This window comes from Brassica napus, chromosome A3 (genome assembly GCF_020379485.1).
Source record: "Brassica napus cultivar Da-Ae chromosome A3, Da-Ae, whole genome shotgun sequence".
NCBI classification, from domain to species: Eukaryota; Viridiplantae; Streptophyta; class Magnoliopsida; order Brassicales; family Brassicaceae; genus Brassica; species Brassica napus.
In genome coordinates this window covers 26405867-26423486 of record NC_063436.1, presented here as the reverse complement: position 1 = coordinate 26423486, position 17620 = coordinate 26405867, and the positions used below count along the sequence as shown (strand labels likewise).

Genomic DNA, 17620 nt, shown 5'->3' with positions numbered 1-17620 from the left:
AAACGCTAAGTAAAGCCCCAAGAAAAAACATTTATGAGAGAATAAAAGCGATATTAATTTAGTTTTGTGGTTTTTAATAGATTTAGGTCATCTCCAACCTCGCTCGGTACTTTATTACAAAACTGAGAAAATAGAGTAATAAATAAAAAAATAAAATGATTATTCCATAGAGTAATGTTTTTATTTTTTTGTCACTTCATTTCCCATTCTATTTTTTTTTATTTCAAAATAAAATATGGAATGGAGTTGGAAATAGTTGTGTTGGAGATGCTCTTACCCATCTAATTATTGTTGTGTGTAATGATTTGATTATTTAATATACTTTCCCAACAAAATTTTGTGAAACTATTTAGTCATTTCTCATTACTAACAAATGATTTAAACAATTTTGCATAATTTTGAGACTTTAGAATTGCTAATTGCTCAAGGATTGTTCCATATGTATATATCGGTAGCAAAATGTTATCTTTCAACTTCTAAGAAAAAAGGAATTGAATTCAAAAGAAAAGTAGGTCATGTTAAATGGTTCACATACTCCGACAACAAAAAGAGAAACAAACAACACAACCAGCAACGGCTTAACAAAACAGGTCAGTCCAACTGCCAGCAAATGTAACACCAAAAGGCTAAAGTTTGATGAGATGCATATTCAAATAAGTGACTGACATACATAATAACACGACCCTCGAGCATAGACTTTGTTATCTGCCAATACGTCCTCAGAATCCTCCTCCTTTGGCAGGCACCTAAAGGCTATGCCCCTGCCCTACAAAATAATAGCTTCCTTCAATGGCCATATCTCAAAATGCAACAGGCCTCAGCTACGCAGCTCTTACTACTATCTATAATAACATAGATGCCAAATCTTAGTTCCTCTCATCTGTTAATCCATGACCGGTGTTTCTCCCAGCACTACCCCTTTGCTGTTGGTACATCTTTTGTCCACCATGCCTTTGCTGGCCCTGTCCTTTCTCCCTGTATCTTGGTGGACCTTCTGCCTGAGATCCGTCTTTAAATTGTTGTTCTCCATCATGAGTATGTGAGCCAACATGCTTGTATTCGTAATGCAGATTCTGCTTCTGTCTATCTCTGTTTGAAGCTGGCCTCTGATGGTGATGGTGGTTCATATTCTCTTGCGCCGATGAGCCCCAACCTCCTTGTGAGTCATGATGCCCTCTTCCAAACCGATGACTATGGTCTGTGTTCTTTTGGAACATGCTGTTCGGATGATGCTCACCCTGGACCTCCTTAGTGGTAGATCGGTTTTGAGTCTGGGCTGGTGTATCAGCTGATGTCATTTTCTGTTCTGAAGCAAATCTTTGATGTCCGTATCCAGCAACATCCCTTTTCTGAGATACATAAGTTTTGTCTCTCGTGTATTCACGACCACCATGGTTACCTCCCCTATTAACATTAGAGTTAACAGCTGTGTGCGACACATGATCCTCAGGGCCACGACTTTCTTTTGAAGCAACAGGCAGATCTTGTTGACCTACCCCATGTCCAGACTGCTGCATATGAGCTTTACTGGGATCCCTCTTATTCGCTTTTCTAGGGTCGCTATAGTTACTTCCTCCATCCTTGTTGCTTCTGGAAGCATGCTGCTTACCGTGAATGCTCATTCCCTGATCTTTTCCAACAGCAACGGTTCCAGGACCATTTGCTTCTACTTCTTCAGCCGCAGAGGAATGCGTTTCAGGAGGCATATACCAGCCATCGTTCCATCCATCAGGATTACATGTGGTGTGATCCTTAGAAGAGCCTACAGCAATTTGTTCAGTTTGGTTATTTCTGTGATAGTTCATTGTTCCACGGAATTGTCCATCCTCCAAAGCTTTGGTAGAAGCTACAGAACCTCGCTGGTGCGATGATCCATGATCTCTACCATGCTTGCCCTGCATACCATTCCCATGTCTTGACTTTGAAGGAGACCCAGCTTTCCCCGCAGTTGAACCAGAAGGTTGGAGAATTCCTGTACCTTCACCCCCACAGTTTTCTTTTTGCAGAACATTTTCTGTCATTTCTGGGGCAGTCGTTATTGGATTCTTACTGACGCTTTGCTCAGCCATTTCTTTTACTATGGGCTTTGCTACATATCTCTCCATCTCCACTCTTTTGCTTTTAGAACTAGTCTGCCCTTGATGCTGACTCTTCGAAGAGGTGCTAAACTCAGGAACAGTTTTCTGACTGCCTGCATCTGTGGAGATATCAGCTTTATGCTGTGGATGTACCGGGGCCCAAATAACAGTACTGCTACCAGAAAATTTCTCTGCAGGCTTATTTCCCACTGAGTTTCTTGGATTCCTACGCAAGTGCTGAGATTTCCAGTTGTGTTTTACTCTGCTTTGCGACTCTTCATTCGTGAAGGAACTGATTTGGTCAGACGAATTACCAGACACTTTAATATCCAAGCTTGGGACTGAAAGAGACCCAAACTCCATTTCTGGTGCCCTTTCCCTACCAATCTCAGTTGACTCATCTCCGGATTTTGAATCTTTTCCAACGGTAGCTCTTGTCGGGTTCATTGCTGTCGTCTCCTCAGCCCTGTGCTTTTTCTTACCATTCCTGTTATTTTTTCTTTTCGTGTTAGTTGACTCAGTTGAAACGCTTGACGCTGCTGGCATGACTGAGTTATGACCTAGAACACCTTCGTTTGACACCTCAGGAGGTGGAACAACATCAACCACCTCTGTGGTAGCTTCAGAGAAAGGGCTCCCCGCCATTTTTTTCTCAAATACGATATTTTGCTTCTGCTTATAACCCAAGCGTTTCTGTTTTGAGGCAGCGCCATCATGGTGACGTGGAGGGTTATCATGTTGAGTAGAGCCTTCATTATTTGCATCTTCTGGTGAAGGCAGTAACGTTTTTCCTGAATCTTCAGTGACTTCTATAGAATCTTCAGCTGTAACAGTGGTCTTCTTCTCCCGTGATGCAGGTGAATGTGACAGAGGAACTTCTGGCATGTCAGGGGTAGAAGCATTGTGCGCAGCTTCCAAGTTCTTGACTGAACCCTCCCCAGCCAGTTGGGAACGTCTGTTCAATTCTTCTAGTTTAGCAAGAGCCTTAGCCCGCTGATCTCTTGCTCTTTCTTCCTCCTCTTTTTGCCTCTGTTGAGCACGCTGTCTGGCTAACTCTCTCATTGTAGTACGCTTTTAAGAGAACATGTCAAACACTCAGTATAACCACAAAAGGATGGCAACAAATTATAGAAACAAGTACAGCAATTACAATCACATGAACCAGTTTATACCTGGTTGTCGTTTGGCTCCACAGATATTCCAGACCCAGGCTTCCCGATGGAATCGGTGTCCAGCGTGTCACCTACATTTATCTCAGCAAATCTTTCTGGGTTTGGAGCTAAAGTTACAGCAGAGGAGCCTGACATAACAGCTGTCTTCCGCCAACCATCATTGCCTCCGCTGTTCACTCTTTGTTTGGCCTGATGATCAGCTCCACCTTGAGTCTGTTGAGTAGATCTCCTGTAGGTACTACTAACATCAACATTTTCCGAATGAAGGATAGCATAACCCGCCAAAACGTTACTGACCAAATAATAACAGACCTGGATATGGTAGTTCCACTAATAGCTGCCAGCTCGGCGCTTTTGTTGGTGGCAGGATCAACTTGTTTATAGGGTAATGAGTTCTGACTATCACTTGCATGACCACTTCGAGGCATTCTTGTTGAAACTTTATTTGCAGAGGTCCCAGAATTGAGTGTAGTTTTTGCATTTAAGCCCTCTATTTTCTGAATCAAACTGGGATCTTCGCGGGCAGCATTTTCTACCGTAATTGGTTGTACCTCACCACTTGTCTCATTGTTGTTTACTCTCCTGTTGTTTTTTGAAGTTTGCATGTGTGGAGCTACTTTCTCTGCAGTCGAGGGCCTATTTCCTAGAAATTCTTCCCGCTTTGCTTCATCTTCCTTTAACCTCCCATCTTGGGGCTTTAAGAGAATCTTGTATTGTCTTTCTTGAGAATGTGATGGCTCATTCCGTTCCAAAGCCACTGAACTTGCAGACGTATCATATCTACCTTGGCCAGGGTGCTGGTGATAAGCATGAGGACCAGCAGGCCTCCCTGCAAAAGGCAGGTCTCTGTTGTTAGGACCGCCATACCCCATGGGAGGACCATAGTAGCCTTCACGTGGCACTGGACCATGATAAAACCCAGGTCTTGGGTGGACATAAGGGTCAAGGATTGGAGGCCTGAACATCTTTTCATTAATAGCGTGATTACCCCGAGGACCAGTCTCATGTCCAGGAACAGGTGGAACTTGCGTAGGATAAAACGGAAAAGGATCCACATGAAATCCCCCAGGACCCATTGGGGGACCATAAGGTTGGTTCCCTCTGTACCAGCTTCCACCTTGATGATTATTTACTGGAGGACCTCGCCAAGCATCATATTGATGAGGGAAATTCGCATTGGGATAAGGTTGTAAACCACGGGAGTCCAATTGCCCTTCCTCTCTACAATATCTAGATTCATTTTCACTGTATGGTTGATTATCTCTTCTCCAGGCACTGTCATCTCCATTCCGTACATTAGCTTCTGCATATAGAAATCAAGATATGGTCAGACAAAGTTCCCAAGAGAACATTCACTAAAAATATGTAAGGGGAATAAAGAAGTAAGAAGAAATCATGGGAACAAAAGTAACTATAGAAATGAAATGCCAAACATAAAAAAGGTTTGAAACTAAGAACCTTGTGTGCAATCCACACCGCGCTCTTCCGCAGATCTTCCAGACGAAGATGCAGGACGAGTTCCAGGTCCAGCATCTGCAAAATCGTAGTTTCTAAGAGCAGTGTCTAACGTATTCACTCCCTAAAATCAGATCACACTATATCTAGGTAATTCTAAAACCCTCGAGGGGCACGTACTAAGAGGTCATATAAGATCATAAGAGTGTTCAACAAACAGCAAGCCAGAAAACCCAGTCCCTTAAGGTTTTAACATTGTTGCAAAACGAAACTGTGTTTGCTAACGTCACTCTTTACACAGCAAGGACGGCGAGTATGAGATAGAATTCGGTACAAACTGAAACATTTATTTTCTCCTCCTTTACATAGAAACTGCTGATTGTATTATAATATTTTAGTGACACATTCTCTACTGTTTACAGATGATACCTTGTGGCATTGCGCTCTTTTCAGTGCTTTCTTTTTCAGTACCAAGAGAAGGAAAATCTCCAGAAGTCAAAGAAAATCCATCCTTTTTTGCTGGAGTATCGCCCTGTAAAAAATGGTGAGAAATCTTGAGGAGTAAAGATAAATTTCAGTGCAGACTGCACAAAAAGTTAGGTAAGTGTACAAAGCTATCCTACATAAAAAATACTTGATGACATGGAAATTTTCAAAATAATCATGTAAACACTTCCATCAAATTCCATTTTACCAACCAGAAAATGCGCCACCAGGTTTCCAGATCATCTTACGCACTACAAACTATTTCTCTAGGAGAACATATAAGTGACCTAAATTTGACAAATTTAGCATCCTATTTTGTGTTTCCAGAGCAAAGACGAATGATATATCCAGCAGTTATAATTCTATTCAGATTGGATATCGACCGTTAGTCCAGAAAAGTTACTACCATTCCCTGTCCCACAAACATGGCGCTCAACAGATGTAAGGATACAAAAAAAGGATTAAGCTGATGCTCCACAGAGTCAGATGAATAATAGACACCATTTTTAAAGAGAAGAACCATACATGTTGACCCCATGTTGCAGAAGTCTCTGACACGGATTCAGCAAATCGTGATAAGTGGGAACTTCCAGGTCTCGTGTCTGCACTATGTGGACGTTGTAGTGCAACTGATGCCTGATTAGATGGAAACACCCCGGATGCTGATGAAGGCCGGGAGTTTGAATCCCATGCAGTAGAAGAAGAATCATGCGCTTTGTCACTGTCCGCAGTTGAAGGTCGAGTGACACTTCCTCCAGAAGAAGGGCGATTACTAAGGTGGCTTGGTGAACCAGGACCACTTTCAGTTCGTGGTGACAGCGATGATGTCCCCCACGCATTAAGTGGTGATTTACTGCCCCAACTAAGAGTTCCCCTGAAATAGATACCGAGAAGAAAACTGAAATGTCTAAAACTTGACTACAGATAAGAGTGAGAAATAGCATCTGAAACAGGTAAAAACTTACTTTGGAACAATTTCCACATTCGGGTCAAGGCCTTGATTCTCTAGCCTTGAATTCAGAAGAGAAGTATTCAGGAACGAAATAATATATATATTAAGATTAAATATTATCATGCGTTCATCAAATACCTTTGGCTTGGTAAATTAATCGGTTTCGGAACAGCAACCTTTCCCAATATAGTCATGCCACTTCTTCTTGTAGTACCCCATCTGCTAATTTATCCAGAAAAGGCAATTTGGTATTAAAGCTTGCAAACAATGACGCGAGACAAGACGAACAAGCAAGCTCTTTCAAGGAAAGAAAAGCCAGACCAGACACAGAGTTTTCACATATAGTGATTTTATTTTAACAGTAGTTGGAATAGAGAAAATCCGAAACAAGTGTTTCATATCAAGGCCACATCAAAGTGAATATCACGCAGGCACTACGAAAAAAGCAAAGCGATTGAAAGAGGAAGAAAATTCACTCTGTTTTCACCCTCCGAAAAAACATAACCCAGTAATAAAACATAGAAAAATTCATAACAAAGACAAACTATAAAGAGCAGAATAAAAACCTTCGATCTCCTGTCGTGCTAGAGGTCATTATTTAAGCAGCTACAGGATCCAAGTACCCCTTTTGAAACCTGTAAGTCACATGCAGGATTAGGTTCACTAATGAAACTTCAAGCTCAAATCACAAAGAATAAACCTTGACTAATTAGCATATATCTTCAGTTAAAATCAACCAAATTACACAAAAAAGCAAACAAATATCATGCAGATATCAAACTGAGCTAAATGCAGAGACAGAATAACTCAGACTACGAGTTCTAACACGCCTATACAAGTTCAAGTTCCCCAACACGAAACACAAATTCTAATTACCACCTGCTTGACGAATCAGGAGCTATAGATTTCAAAAAAGTCGAAAACTTTCTAAAAATGAAGCAATTTAAAACAAACAACCAAAGTTCATCATAAACACCAATCAACACCATACAAAATGCATTCACCAATGTCAATCAAACTCCACGAAAGGACACACAAACTTAGTAGTCTGAAGATTCTACAGCCTCGTCACTAATCGCATTAAATACGGTACGAGATTGGGAAGAATAGAAATAACTGAACAAAAAAAAATCGAATACCTTGGGGGCACCTCGCAAACCCTAGAAATCGTGAGAATCCAACAGTAACGGGGGCAGATCGGAGGTTCTGTTGGGTGATCGATGGAATCTAAGAAAGGGAGATGAAGGATGAAACGAAGGATCTGTGGAGAAAGTGAGGGATGAAGCTTAGCGTTGAACGGATTGGTTGAAAGACGAGAAAGCGTCGAAGTTCAGGGCTGCACGGTTTTACTCAGCTTCTTTTTTTTTTTCTGTTTATTTTTGATTTTTGATCTAATCTGTAAATGAATATGACCATTGATTTGCGCCTGCTAAAAGGTAACGATAATAAATAATAATAAATGATTTAACTTATTTCACACCGAAAAGTATACTAATTTAGGTGACTATATGCATACCATTTATATACTTTTAACTAAAAATCAATTTCTTCTTAAACCTATATTTTTGCTAGTTCAGAAAATGTTCTTTAAGTTTCATCAGTTTTATCTTCTTTTTTTTTTTGTTTTTCTATACATATTATGCTAAGTCGGTTGTTATGTAATATAACTCACTGGAAATTTTTAAATTAGAATCTCTCACATAAAAAAAAATTTAATAATTAAGAAATCGTAAATTTTAAAGTTTTGCAGTATTTTATAATTAAATATTATTTTCTTGGTGAAAGCTTGACAATTTTGATGCGAATGACCTAACAATTTTATGCGATTATAAACTCAGAATTTTATCATTAGCGCATCAATGTTGAGATGTAGGAGAATGATAAAAATGGGGTCGGAAGTTAAAAGGAGTCGAGATTATGCAATCACCACACTGACAAAGGACTCCCACAGCTCTTCTTGACACATTATCCGTATGGAATGGGAAATGGGTGAGATGACAACTATTGTGATACCTGGAATGGGAAATCTCTCGGCTATTTTTCAGATAACAACGAGAACCTTTGCTGGTTTCTTAAACCAGAGCTTGGCTAAGAGATTGTATGTGCGGAACTGAGGGTGCATAATTTTTTTTTTTTTAGTAAAAATGTTAAAATATTATTATCATTTTTTTTTGACAGAATCACATAGAAAACAAGAATTGGAAAAAAAAAATAGAACAGCTAAACAATACTCGGCTTAACCTAACACAGGACGGACACAACAGAAAAGATAACTAACCACAGGACTAGAGAGAGTCGGTGCATAAGGTTGGTGGGTTGTAACATAAGACCAGTACATTGTTGTTGGTGCTGGCTCAACACAGTTGTATGAAGCTGTGCTCTCTATGCACTCTCCCCACATGATGACTCCAGTCGCATTAATGGTGTTTCAGTTGCGCCTTATTATCGTGTGAGTCATAATATTCCTAGCCGTCTCAAACTATCTCTCGGCCATATACATGTTTTCTATAACTATTTATTTTACCGCTCCTGATTTGATTCTCAACGTTGCAATTTACTTGGAAAAAGTCTTTGAGTAACAAAAAAGGAAGAGTAAATGATTATGTAAGTATTGGGACTATTAGACTCTACTACTTGTAAACCCGTTATGTATGCATTTGATTAAACATGGTTTACTTCCTCTTATTAACATAAGTAACATCTGATTAACACGATTGAGCAGCTAACATCATAGGAGCTTAAACCTACTCCAAAATCAAATAAAGGGTGAGTCCGCATTACCTCTTCAAGTTAGACATTATAGCACTTTGATCTCGGCTTGGAACTCATCCACCCTACTCTCACCTAGTCTGTTTATCTGATATGTATTGTAATGAATACTCGTGTATCTTACTCAAACCGATCAGATACATGTTTAAACCATAACTTATTTAAGATACCAGATTACTCATCTGTAATTCTTTTCACATTATTTGTAATTCATTTCACTAGACCACATCAATTTGTTTGTAATATGTTTTTTTTGCACATTATAAATATATATAATGTGCACGATTAACACGATTGAGCAGCTAACATCATAGGAGCTTAAACCTACTCCAAAATCAAATAAAGGGTGAGTCCGCATTACCTCTTCAAGTTAGACATTATAGCACTTTGATCTCGGCTTGGAACTCATCCACCCTACTCTCACCTAGTCTGTTTATCTGATATGTATTGTAATGAATACTCGTGTATCTTACTCAAACCGATCAGATACATGTTTAAACCATAACTTATTTAAGATACCAGATTACTCATCTGTAATTCTTTTCACATTATTTGTAATTCATTTCACTTGACCACATCAATTTGTTTGTAATTTGTTTTTTTTGCACATTATAAATATATATATTATTTTTATTAGAAAGTAATTGTCATTAAAAAGTAATTATCAACCAACCCGAAACTGGAACTGACTCGGTTTGGTCCGAAAGTCTATTGGATCCTATATGAATATAATTTTTCTATATCCATTATCAGATATTTTCCAGAACCGATTTGAAAATCCGAAATCTCAAATCCTATTCTCAAACCCACTTATGAATCTCTTCACGCTTGTTTAACTACTATTCCCCATAGATCTTTAAGTACTCTTCATATCGATAAATCGATTTCTTGACATGGTAATATAATTGGGGGACAAACGGTTTTACAATGCTAAAGTTTTCCAGGGAACCTTGACTCTACTAATCAACCATAGGTCACATTCACAAAAAATATCAATACCAAATAGAAAATCACAAATCATTGGTCTACTACAACCACCACCTCCACAATTTTTGTTTTAAGTGGAACTCAAGCGTTAGTTTATTACCAAATATTCTAAATGGCGGGCCATATGTCAAAATAGAATATGATGCCAAAGGTAAAGATAGATATTGGAGCATTGGTATAGTCGTATAGCATCTACTCTATTAAAATAGAGTCCTAAATTTATCTACCATTAAAGTTGTCATTTAAGTTTTGGACTGTTTCAAGTTTGTTACTATATTACTTAATTTTTGGACCATATCTGAGTTAGTTACAATATAATTATATTAGACACTATTATTACATTAAAACCGGACAACTTAAATTAAACCAACAATCTACTCTATTATAAGTAAACCAAACGAATTATGTTCTATTAAAATTAAAGTAGACCGATTGTATTTTTTTTAATTTATTAGCACATACAATAACTCTCACTTGGACCTCTTTTACTATAGATGAAACTTTGCTCTAAGTTTATTTATATTTTTTTCTTATCGACATCATATCAGCACACAAAGAACATGTATATGTTTGGTTCCTCTTTGCTTCTATAACAGACTAGATACGCTAACTCTTTTTACGCCTTATTTTTGTGCTATATGTTAACTGAATCTAAGTTGATTGATTCTTTGTTAGACTTAAAAATAGCCTCGAAGATAACAATCTATTTACTAATAATTAATAGCAAACTATTTAAAAAACAATTAGAATTCGATGATAGCCTCGAAGATTACAAAATATTATCCCACATAATAAGGAATCCTTAAGCTACAGCAAACCTAACCATAAACATTGGGGGTGATTGGTTGGGTTGTAATTGTAGAAAATTTACTTTAATATTTTGTCTGTAGGATTTTTGATTTAGCTTTAAATGATGTAGCTTTAAAATTTTCTACAGCTAAAAAAATGGGGCTTTAGAAAATAAGATGTTTACAGCCATTTTTTGTGTGTTTTTGCTGTAGTTTTAATTTTTTGGTTGTAGCTTTAAAAACCAAGATAAAGCATGATTGGTAGTATTTAAGGTTGTAGATGAAAATTAAAGCTAAAGTCACTTTCTACAGCCCAACCAATCACCCCCATTATATATAGACAACGCTCGATTGCATTTTTCTAATCACAAGTTCACAACAACACCTCAAACGTTCAAATTAAAAAAATCATCTGAAGCTTATTCATTTATGGATATTTGTAAAGGCTATGAAACCTAAATTAAAAGAATAGATTATATATTCGTTACAATAAATCTTAATTATCAACATATATAATGATTGTTACAAAATCGGGTAAGATTGATCTTAGGAATGGGTTGAGGATAAAACTTGATCCGCGTAATTTGCAAAGTAACAAATTTGTAACCGCATAACCCGCAAAAAAATGTTGGTAACCAGCAGGATCTGCCAGTATTATTAAATATAAAATATATATTTTAATTATTTAGCTTAAAATTATTTAACTAATATATTTAAAATCAAAATAATATAAATATTTGTAATATTTAATATATTTCAACGAAAATATTTTTAGAAATTTGCGGGTTGGTGGTACATGTCCCGCCTAAAATAATTTTAACCGCACTCGCAATTCATATTTTTAAAATAAATCGATCCGCAAGTCAAACAGGACATGATCCATCGGTTTAGACTAAATTTCTCAGCCATAAATGTTTCCGCAATAGTGACACAAATCCAAACAAGCAAATATCTAATCTAATATTTTGAATTAACAATAATTTTGATTATCGATTTTATAACTAAAATGAAAAAAAATATAACCGCGTTGAAACGCGGGTCAATATCTAGTTAGCTCCTTAAATCGTAATCTAAGCAGAACCGTTCACTTCCACCAAAGGACAAAACTCTTTCTCGACCACCTCTGTTCATTGGTTCCTCCAAATATCAAAAGAGTCACAAACACACACAAAAAGATACCCTGTCTGAATAAAAACCTCTTCTCTCACTCTTCTCTCGTAAACATCGCTGTCCCCAAAGCATGGCCTCTCTCTCAGGCCTCTTCTCTTCCTCTCTCAAACCGTCCAAAACCCTCTCCGTCAAAGCATTGTCGGCGCCGCCGACAAGAGGAGGAGACTCCTTCTCTTTCCCACACACCTCCAAACCCACCCACCTACCGTTGACTCTCTCCGCTTCTCGCTCCGACATTTCTCACACGGACGCCGCCACCGCCGCCAAGAAGGAGCTTATCAAAGATCCAGATGCGCTCTGGAAGCGGTACCTAGATTGGCTGTACCAGCAGAAGGACCTCGGGCTGTATCTCGACGTCAGCCGCGTCGGATTCACCGATGAGTTTGTGGTCGACATGGAGCATAGGTTCAAAGCCGCGTTCAAGGCCATGGACGAGCTTGAGAAAGGGTCTATAGCGAATCCAGACGAAGGGAGGATGGTTGGACACTACTGGCTTAGGAACTCTAGTCTTGTCCCAAAGCCTACTTTGAAGACGTTGATTGAGAACACTCTTGACTCGATCTGTAGTTTCGCTGACGATATAATTGCTGGCAAGGTTTGGTGTTTGTTTGATCTCACATTTGTTTGAGTCTTGTTTTTGCTTTTGCTATTTAGAATCAGTTTTGGTTTGTACATTGCAGATCAAGCCACCGTCTTCTCCTCGTTTTACTCAGATTCTTTCTGTGGGGATTGGTGGTTCTGCTCTTGGTCCTCAGTTTGTTGCTGAGGCCTTGGCTCCTGATAATCCTCCATTGAAGGTATTGAACACTGTTCTTACTCTTTTTTGATTGAGAGATTCAAACTTGTTGGGTACTATATTTGAAAGCTTGCTTCTTTCTTTCTTTCTCCATTGCTCTTTAAGACTGTTTTTTACTTTTGACTGTTGATAGATAAGATTCATTGACAACACCGACCCTGCTGGAATAGATCATCAGATTGCACAACTTGGGCCAGAGCTTGCTTCAACTTTAGTAATTGTCATCTCAAAGGTGTGTACTTTATTCAGCAGTGTGCACTAGCTGTTTACGTGACGCTTTGGCGAGTATGACTAAGTTTCTTATGTGTTTCTTAGAGTGGAGGCACTCCTGAAACTAGAAATGGACTACTGGAAGTACAGAAGGCGTTCCGAGAAGCTGGTCTGAACTTCGCAAAACAGGTTTTGATCTCAGGTTTTTGTTTTTGCTGAGATCCATGTCTCTTGGAACATGGCTACGCAGTTGGAAAATATCTTAAATAAGAAGTTGTCTCATCAAAAAATCGGGTTCTCATGGATCTTTAGACACCTTCAGATATATTGCATATGATTTAGCTTCAACTTCTGCCCAACTCTAGTTCCTCAGCAGATATAATGCTTATGCAGGGTGTTGCAATAACACAAGAAAACTCGTTGCTGGATAACACGGCGAGAATTGAAGGTTGGTTAGCTAGGTTTCCTATGTACGACTGGGTGGGTGGAAGAACATCAGTTATGTCTGCAGTTGGTCTCCTTCCAGCTGCACTTCAGGTAAGTACTGATACATATATGCTTAAACGTAGTAGTAGGATCATTAGTTTTTTTTTGTGTATTTAACGCACTGTTATCGTATAGGGAATTGATATTAGAGAGATGCTTACTGGTGCTGCAATAATGGATGAGGCTACTAGGACAACTTCGGTAAGTCTTACTTGTGCATGAACTCCTTCGTTCTTGTTTTGTTGAAGATGAATCTACTCACCAGGGTAATTTTATTTCAGCTCAAGAATAATCCTGCAGCGCTCTTAGCAATGTGTTGGTACTGGGCTTCTGATGGCGTTGGTTCCAAAGTAATTTTCCTCAACTTCTTTCAAGAGTGTCTAAGACTAGCAAGGAGATTGAGTTTCTTATTGACCTTTTGTACCCACTTTCTTTTTCAGGATATGGTGATCCTTCCTTACAAGGATAGCTTATTGCTGTTTAGCCGGTATCTGCAGCAGTTGGTCATGGAATCACTAGGAAAGGAGTTTGATCTTGACGGTAACACTGTAAGCATTCTCTTTCTTCAATATAGACCTCAGCACCCCAAGTGAGAGTTCATGAGCATTAAAATGTCCTAAGATCTGTATATAGCTGTAAACCATTAGATCTTGATTACTTACTTAGTCACTTGTGCACATGACTGAGTTGAGTTTTCACCCAAGGAACAATGATTTGAAATTTGCAGGTTAATCAAGGGTTAACTGTATATGGAAACAAAGGAAGCACAGATCAGCACGCGTGAGTTTCCTTTTATTCATATAGTTCTCCTAGTCAAGACAAAGCAGTAATGGATCTCCTTATGCAACAGTATCTAATTTGTTGAATTTCATTATAGCTACATTCAACAACTGAGGGAGGGTGTGCCCAACTTCTTTGCAACCTTCATAGAGGTGCTACGTGACAGACCTCCAGGTCATGATTGGGAGCTTGAGCCAGGTGTCACTTGTGGAGACTACCTCTTTGGGATGCTTCAGGTCTGATTCAAGAACGATATTTACACTTTTACACACACTGTATTTGGATGATCTTCCCCTCTGATGAGCTGGTTTGTATTTGTTTGCAGGGAACTAGATCTGCTTTATATGCAAACGGTAGAGAGTCCATTAGTGTTACCATCGAGGAAGTGACACCAAGATCTGTTGGGGCTATTATAGCTCTCTATGAAAGAGCGGTTGGGTTGTATGCCTCACTTGTCAATATTAATGCTTACCACCAACCTGGTATAGATATTCCGACCAAATCTATGTTTTGTGATTTGCCAGCTTAAGTTTGTGTACTGAATCTTATAAAACAACAACGAGTTCAGGTGTGGAAGCCGGGAAGAAGGCGGCAGCTGAAGTGCTTGCACTTCAAAAGCGTGTATTGTCAGTTCTTAATGAAGCCAGGTAAGAATTAGACCATGTGTGCTTCTTATCAGGAGAGACCAGAGTTAGATACTAATCCTTCTTTCTCTGCCTGTAGTTGTAAAGATCCGGTAGAGCCATTGACACTGGATGAGATAGCTGATCGTTGCCATGCTCCTGAAGAAGTAACGTGTTTAAATCCTTTGTATCTTTTGTAACTTTTCGCAGGGACATGATCAAGAAGTTGTATGTTTTGAAATTTGCAGATTGAGATGATATACAAGATCATAGCTCACATGTCTGCAAACGACAGAGTTCTGATAGCTGAAGGTAGCTGCGGGTCGCCAAGGAGTGTTAAAGTGTACCTTGGCGAGTGCAATGTGGATGACATGTACGCATAATAAAACTTTCTCAAACGCACAAATGAGTCTCAATCTCTGTTCTGTTGTTTTGCTTATTTATTTCTGCAACGTCTATGATTTTGAAATATTAATAAAAGATTGCAATAAGAGCAGGAAACACTTGTGTACTGAAAACATTGCAGGCTTCATCAATCGATCACTTGTTTAGATCTCAACACGTTTCTAGATGTTCTTCCGTTGATTCTCTCTATAAACAAACTAAACAGAGTTATGTCAGGGATGCTCAACAAATCTCTCCGTGTGGTTAAATGGTAATGAGTATTGCAACTCAAGCAAAGTGAATCGTTACATGTTTGTAGCATCTTCCGTAAGAAAACACAAGACACAAGTCGATTTGTCCCCACCACCATCTAGTTTCAGCTAACATAACAACATACATCAAAATATAACGTTGCTTCAGTTTTTTTTTCCCATTTTTGAACACCACTTTTTGTATAAAGATATTGCTGAATAGTCGTTTTTCTTTTGAAAATCATCTGCTTTCGCCAGAGTTTTGGTAGTCTTTTTTTTTTGATTAAAAAAAACTACCAAAACCTTAACAGAAAAAAGAAGAATTCTCTATATTTTGAAAATTAAAAAGAGAACTAAAAGTGGAGTGTTACAAAAAAAAAAAAAAAAAAAAAAAAAAAAGAACTAAAAGTGGAGAAATGATTTCAAATAACCCAAAACAAGTTATCGTTTTCAAACTAATCAAATGATCAAATTAAGTTTCATAAAATGATAATTATACTTTTGTTCAGATATATAAAAATAAATAAATATTTTAAAAATATTCTAAAATTTTCTTTCATAAAACCGTTTTTTTCAAAGTAATTTTTCAATTTTTGCTTCTAAAAAAAGATAATTGAAAAAAGTTAGTAAGACATTCTTGAATGTGTATGATATCTATCTTAATTTGAGTTTATAAAGATATTCCATAATAAGTATAATATCTTTATATAATTTAGAAAATATTCAGAAACATGATTTCAAAAATACATTCTTAATTTGTATTTATGATCACCATCATAAATATATATTTATGAAATCTTTACTAAACTAGAATTATATGTATATTAACAAATATATTCCAAGAAATATATATAGCATCTTCCTAAAGTTTACTGTAGAAATTATTGAATTTGATACCTAAATTTTATAAAATATGCTACAAATTTTGAAAATATCTTTGTAAATTTTGAATAATATCTTTATAAATATGCAGATAAGTTAAATTCATGAAAATGCTATATACATTTAGAAAGAACTTTAATATACATACAAGTTTATATTTTAACGTTTATGAAGACATTCATTAATTTAGATTTTTTTTTTACAAATTCACGAAGACATAGTACACGTTTATGAAGATTATTATTTTTGTAAAGAAAAATCGTATTTAAAAGAAAAAAAATTGATGAAAACAAAATTTCAATGATATTATGTGCAAAATTTTAATATATATTAAATAAATAGTTTCTCTTAATTAAAACGATAAATGAAAATATAATTATTAATCACATTTTTATGGTTGACAAAACAAAGTTACCATGTTTAAGAAATCTAATTTGGTTACTTTGACTTCTAATTTGGTTATTTTGACTTCATAAATAAAAAAAGCAAACAAAAGTGTAATTTGACCTTCGTTTCTCTCCCTCGCTCCTCAGTGAAAGCTTTTTGATTAAGCTTCCTTCGTCTCCTCCACTGCGTGATCTGTGACTGACTCCCTGAGGAATCTCCTCTTAAGCAAGACGTTCGTTTGTTCAGTTTAGCAACTCAAACTCACACCATGGTCTCCAGCAGAGTATCAGATTCGCCTGCTCCCAAGGCCCATAACGGCAACGTATCATCCTCAGCTTCTGTACAGGTCACCAGATCCCTAGTGATGTGTGGAACAACAAGGATGTGATTTTTTTTCTTTACTGATCTTCTCATAATCTTAGTTCATATTACAGGAGCTTAATGATGAAAAGTTCTCTTCTGAAGAAGTAGGCTATATTCCGAGTGCCCCTCCAATTTCCTGGGCAGTAGAGGAATCTGGAGAAACTAAACCAGCAAGTATTCAAGTGTCAGAAGCTTCTGATACCATGTAAAATATAATACTCCCTCCGTTTCATTAAGATAAAAGTTTTAGAGAAAAAATTTGTTTTACAAAGATAGATTTTTTATGTTTTTTATACAAAAATTGCAAATTTCAATAAAATTAATTGAATTTATTGAAAGACTATTGGTTAAAAACATTGGAATTTGATAAGTTCAAAAAACGATGGATGATTAATATGTTTTCTTAATATGTGTGAAAACATCAAAACATCCATCTTTAATAAACGGAAGGAGTAGAATATAAATATTATTGTGTTGTGTTTGATAAAAAAAATACAAGACACATATATATAGCAATAACATTAACATAATACTAATACTAAATAATGTTAATTTTCCTAAACACTTAAAGTAAATATGTTAATAATATTTTGAGATTATC

At 37.1% G+C, this 17620-nt stretch overlaps 2 protein-coding genes across 5 annotated transcripts; one reads left to right on the top strand and one right to left on the bottom strand.

Moving 5' to 3' along the window:
* Positions 1 to 477: 477 nt before the first annotated feature.
* On the bottom strand, positions 478 to 7547 carry LOC106350772 (protein MODIFIER OF SNC1 1-like). Of its 4 annotated transcripts, none has more exons than XM_048763390.1 (10): positions 7283 to 7547; positions 6710 to 6778; positions 6282 to 6365; positions 6157 to 6201; positions 5717 to 6065; positions 5135 to 5237; positions 4709 to 4783; positions 3563 to 4553; positions 3251 to 3488; positions 478 to 3149 (listed from the first exon to the last, which is right to left on the bottom strand). In XM_048763390.1, exons 2-10 carry the CDS (start codon positions 6736 to 6738, stop codon positions 867 to 869), a joined length of 4197 nt encoding a protein of 1398 aa, XP_048619347.1. In that variant the 5' UTR covers positions 6739 to 6778; positions 7283 to 7547; the 3' UTR covers positions 478 to 866. The 4 variants fall into 4 exon arrangements, with proteins under 4 accessions (XP_048619347.1, XP_048619350.1, XP_048619356.1 ...); XM_048763393.1 differs by having other exon boundaries at positions 6282 to 6362; XM_048763399.1 differs by having other exon boundaries at positions 3251 to 3479; positions 6282 to 6362; positions 7283 to 7546.
* Positions 7548 to 11776: 4229 nt separating this feature from the next.
* LOC106440787 (glucose-6-phosphate isomerase 1, chloroplastic) lies at positions 11777 to 15311 on the top strand. The gene is made up of 14 exons (XM_013882521.3): positions 11777 to 12452; positions 12538 to 12654; positions 12787 to 12885; positions 12969 to 13052; positions 13257 to 13400; positions 13485 to 13550; positions 13631 to 13699; positions 13790 to 13897; positions 14077 to 14129; positions 14227 to 14365; positions 14455 to 14611; positions 14698 to 14776; positions 14853 to 14919; positions 15001 to 15311. The coding sequence occupies exons 1-14, from the start codon at positions 11928 to 11930 to the stop codon at positions 15133 to 15135; spliced, it is 1842 nt and encodes a 613-aa protein (XP_013737975.2). The 5' UTR covers positions 11777 to 11927; the 3' UTR covers positions 15136 to 15311.
* Positions 15312 to 17620: the final 2309 nt, after the last annotated feature.

Excerpts from the sequence above, each read along its gene's own strand:
- LOC106350772 (XM_048763390.1), bottom strand. The coding sequence starts at position 6,738 with ATGACCTCTAGCACGACAGGAGATCGAAG. Across the intron at positions 3,489-3,562 it reads AGTGGAACTACCATATCCAG|TACCTACAGGAGATCTACTC; the intron begins GTCTGTTATTAT and ends TGATGTTAGTAG. Across the intron at positions 3,150-3,250 it reads TGGAGCCAAACGACAACCAG|CGTACTACAATGAGAGAGTT; the intron begins GTATAAACTGGT and ends TTCTCTTAAAAG.
- LOC106440787 (XM_013882521.3), top strand. The coding sequence starts at position 11,928 with ATGGCCTCTCTCTCAGGCCTCTTCTCTTCCTCTCTCAAACCGTCCAAA. Across the intron at positions 13,898-14,076 it reads TTGATCTTGACGGTAACACT|GTTAATCAAGGGTTAACTGT; the intron begins GTAAGCATTCTC and ends TGAAATTTGCAG. Across the intron at positions 14,366-14,454 it reads ACCTCTTTGGGATGCTTCAG|GGAACTAGATCTGCTTTATA; the intron begins GTCTGATTCAAG and ends ATTTGTTTGCAG.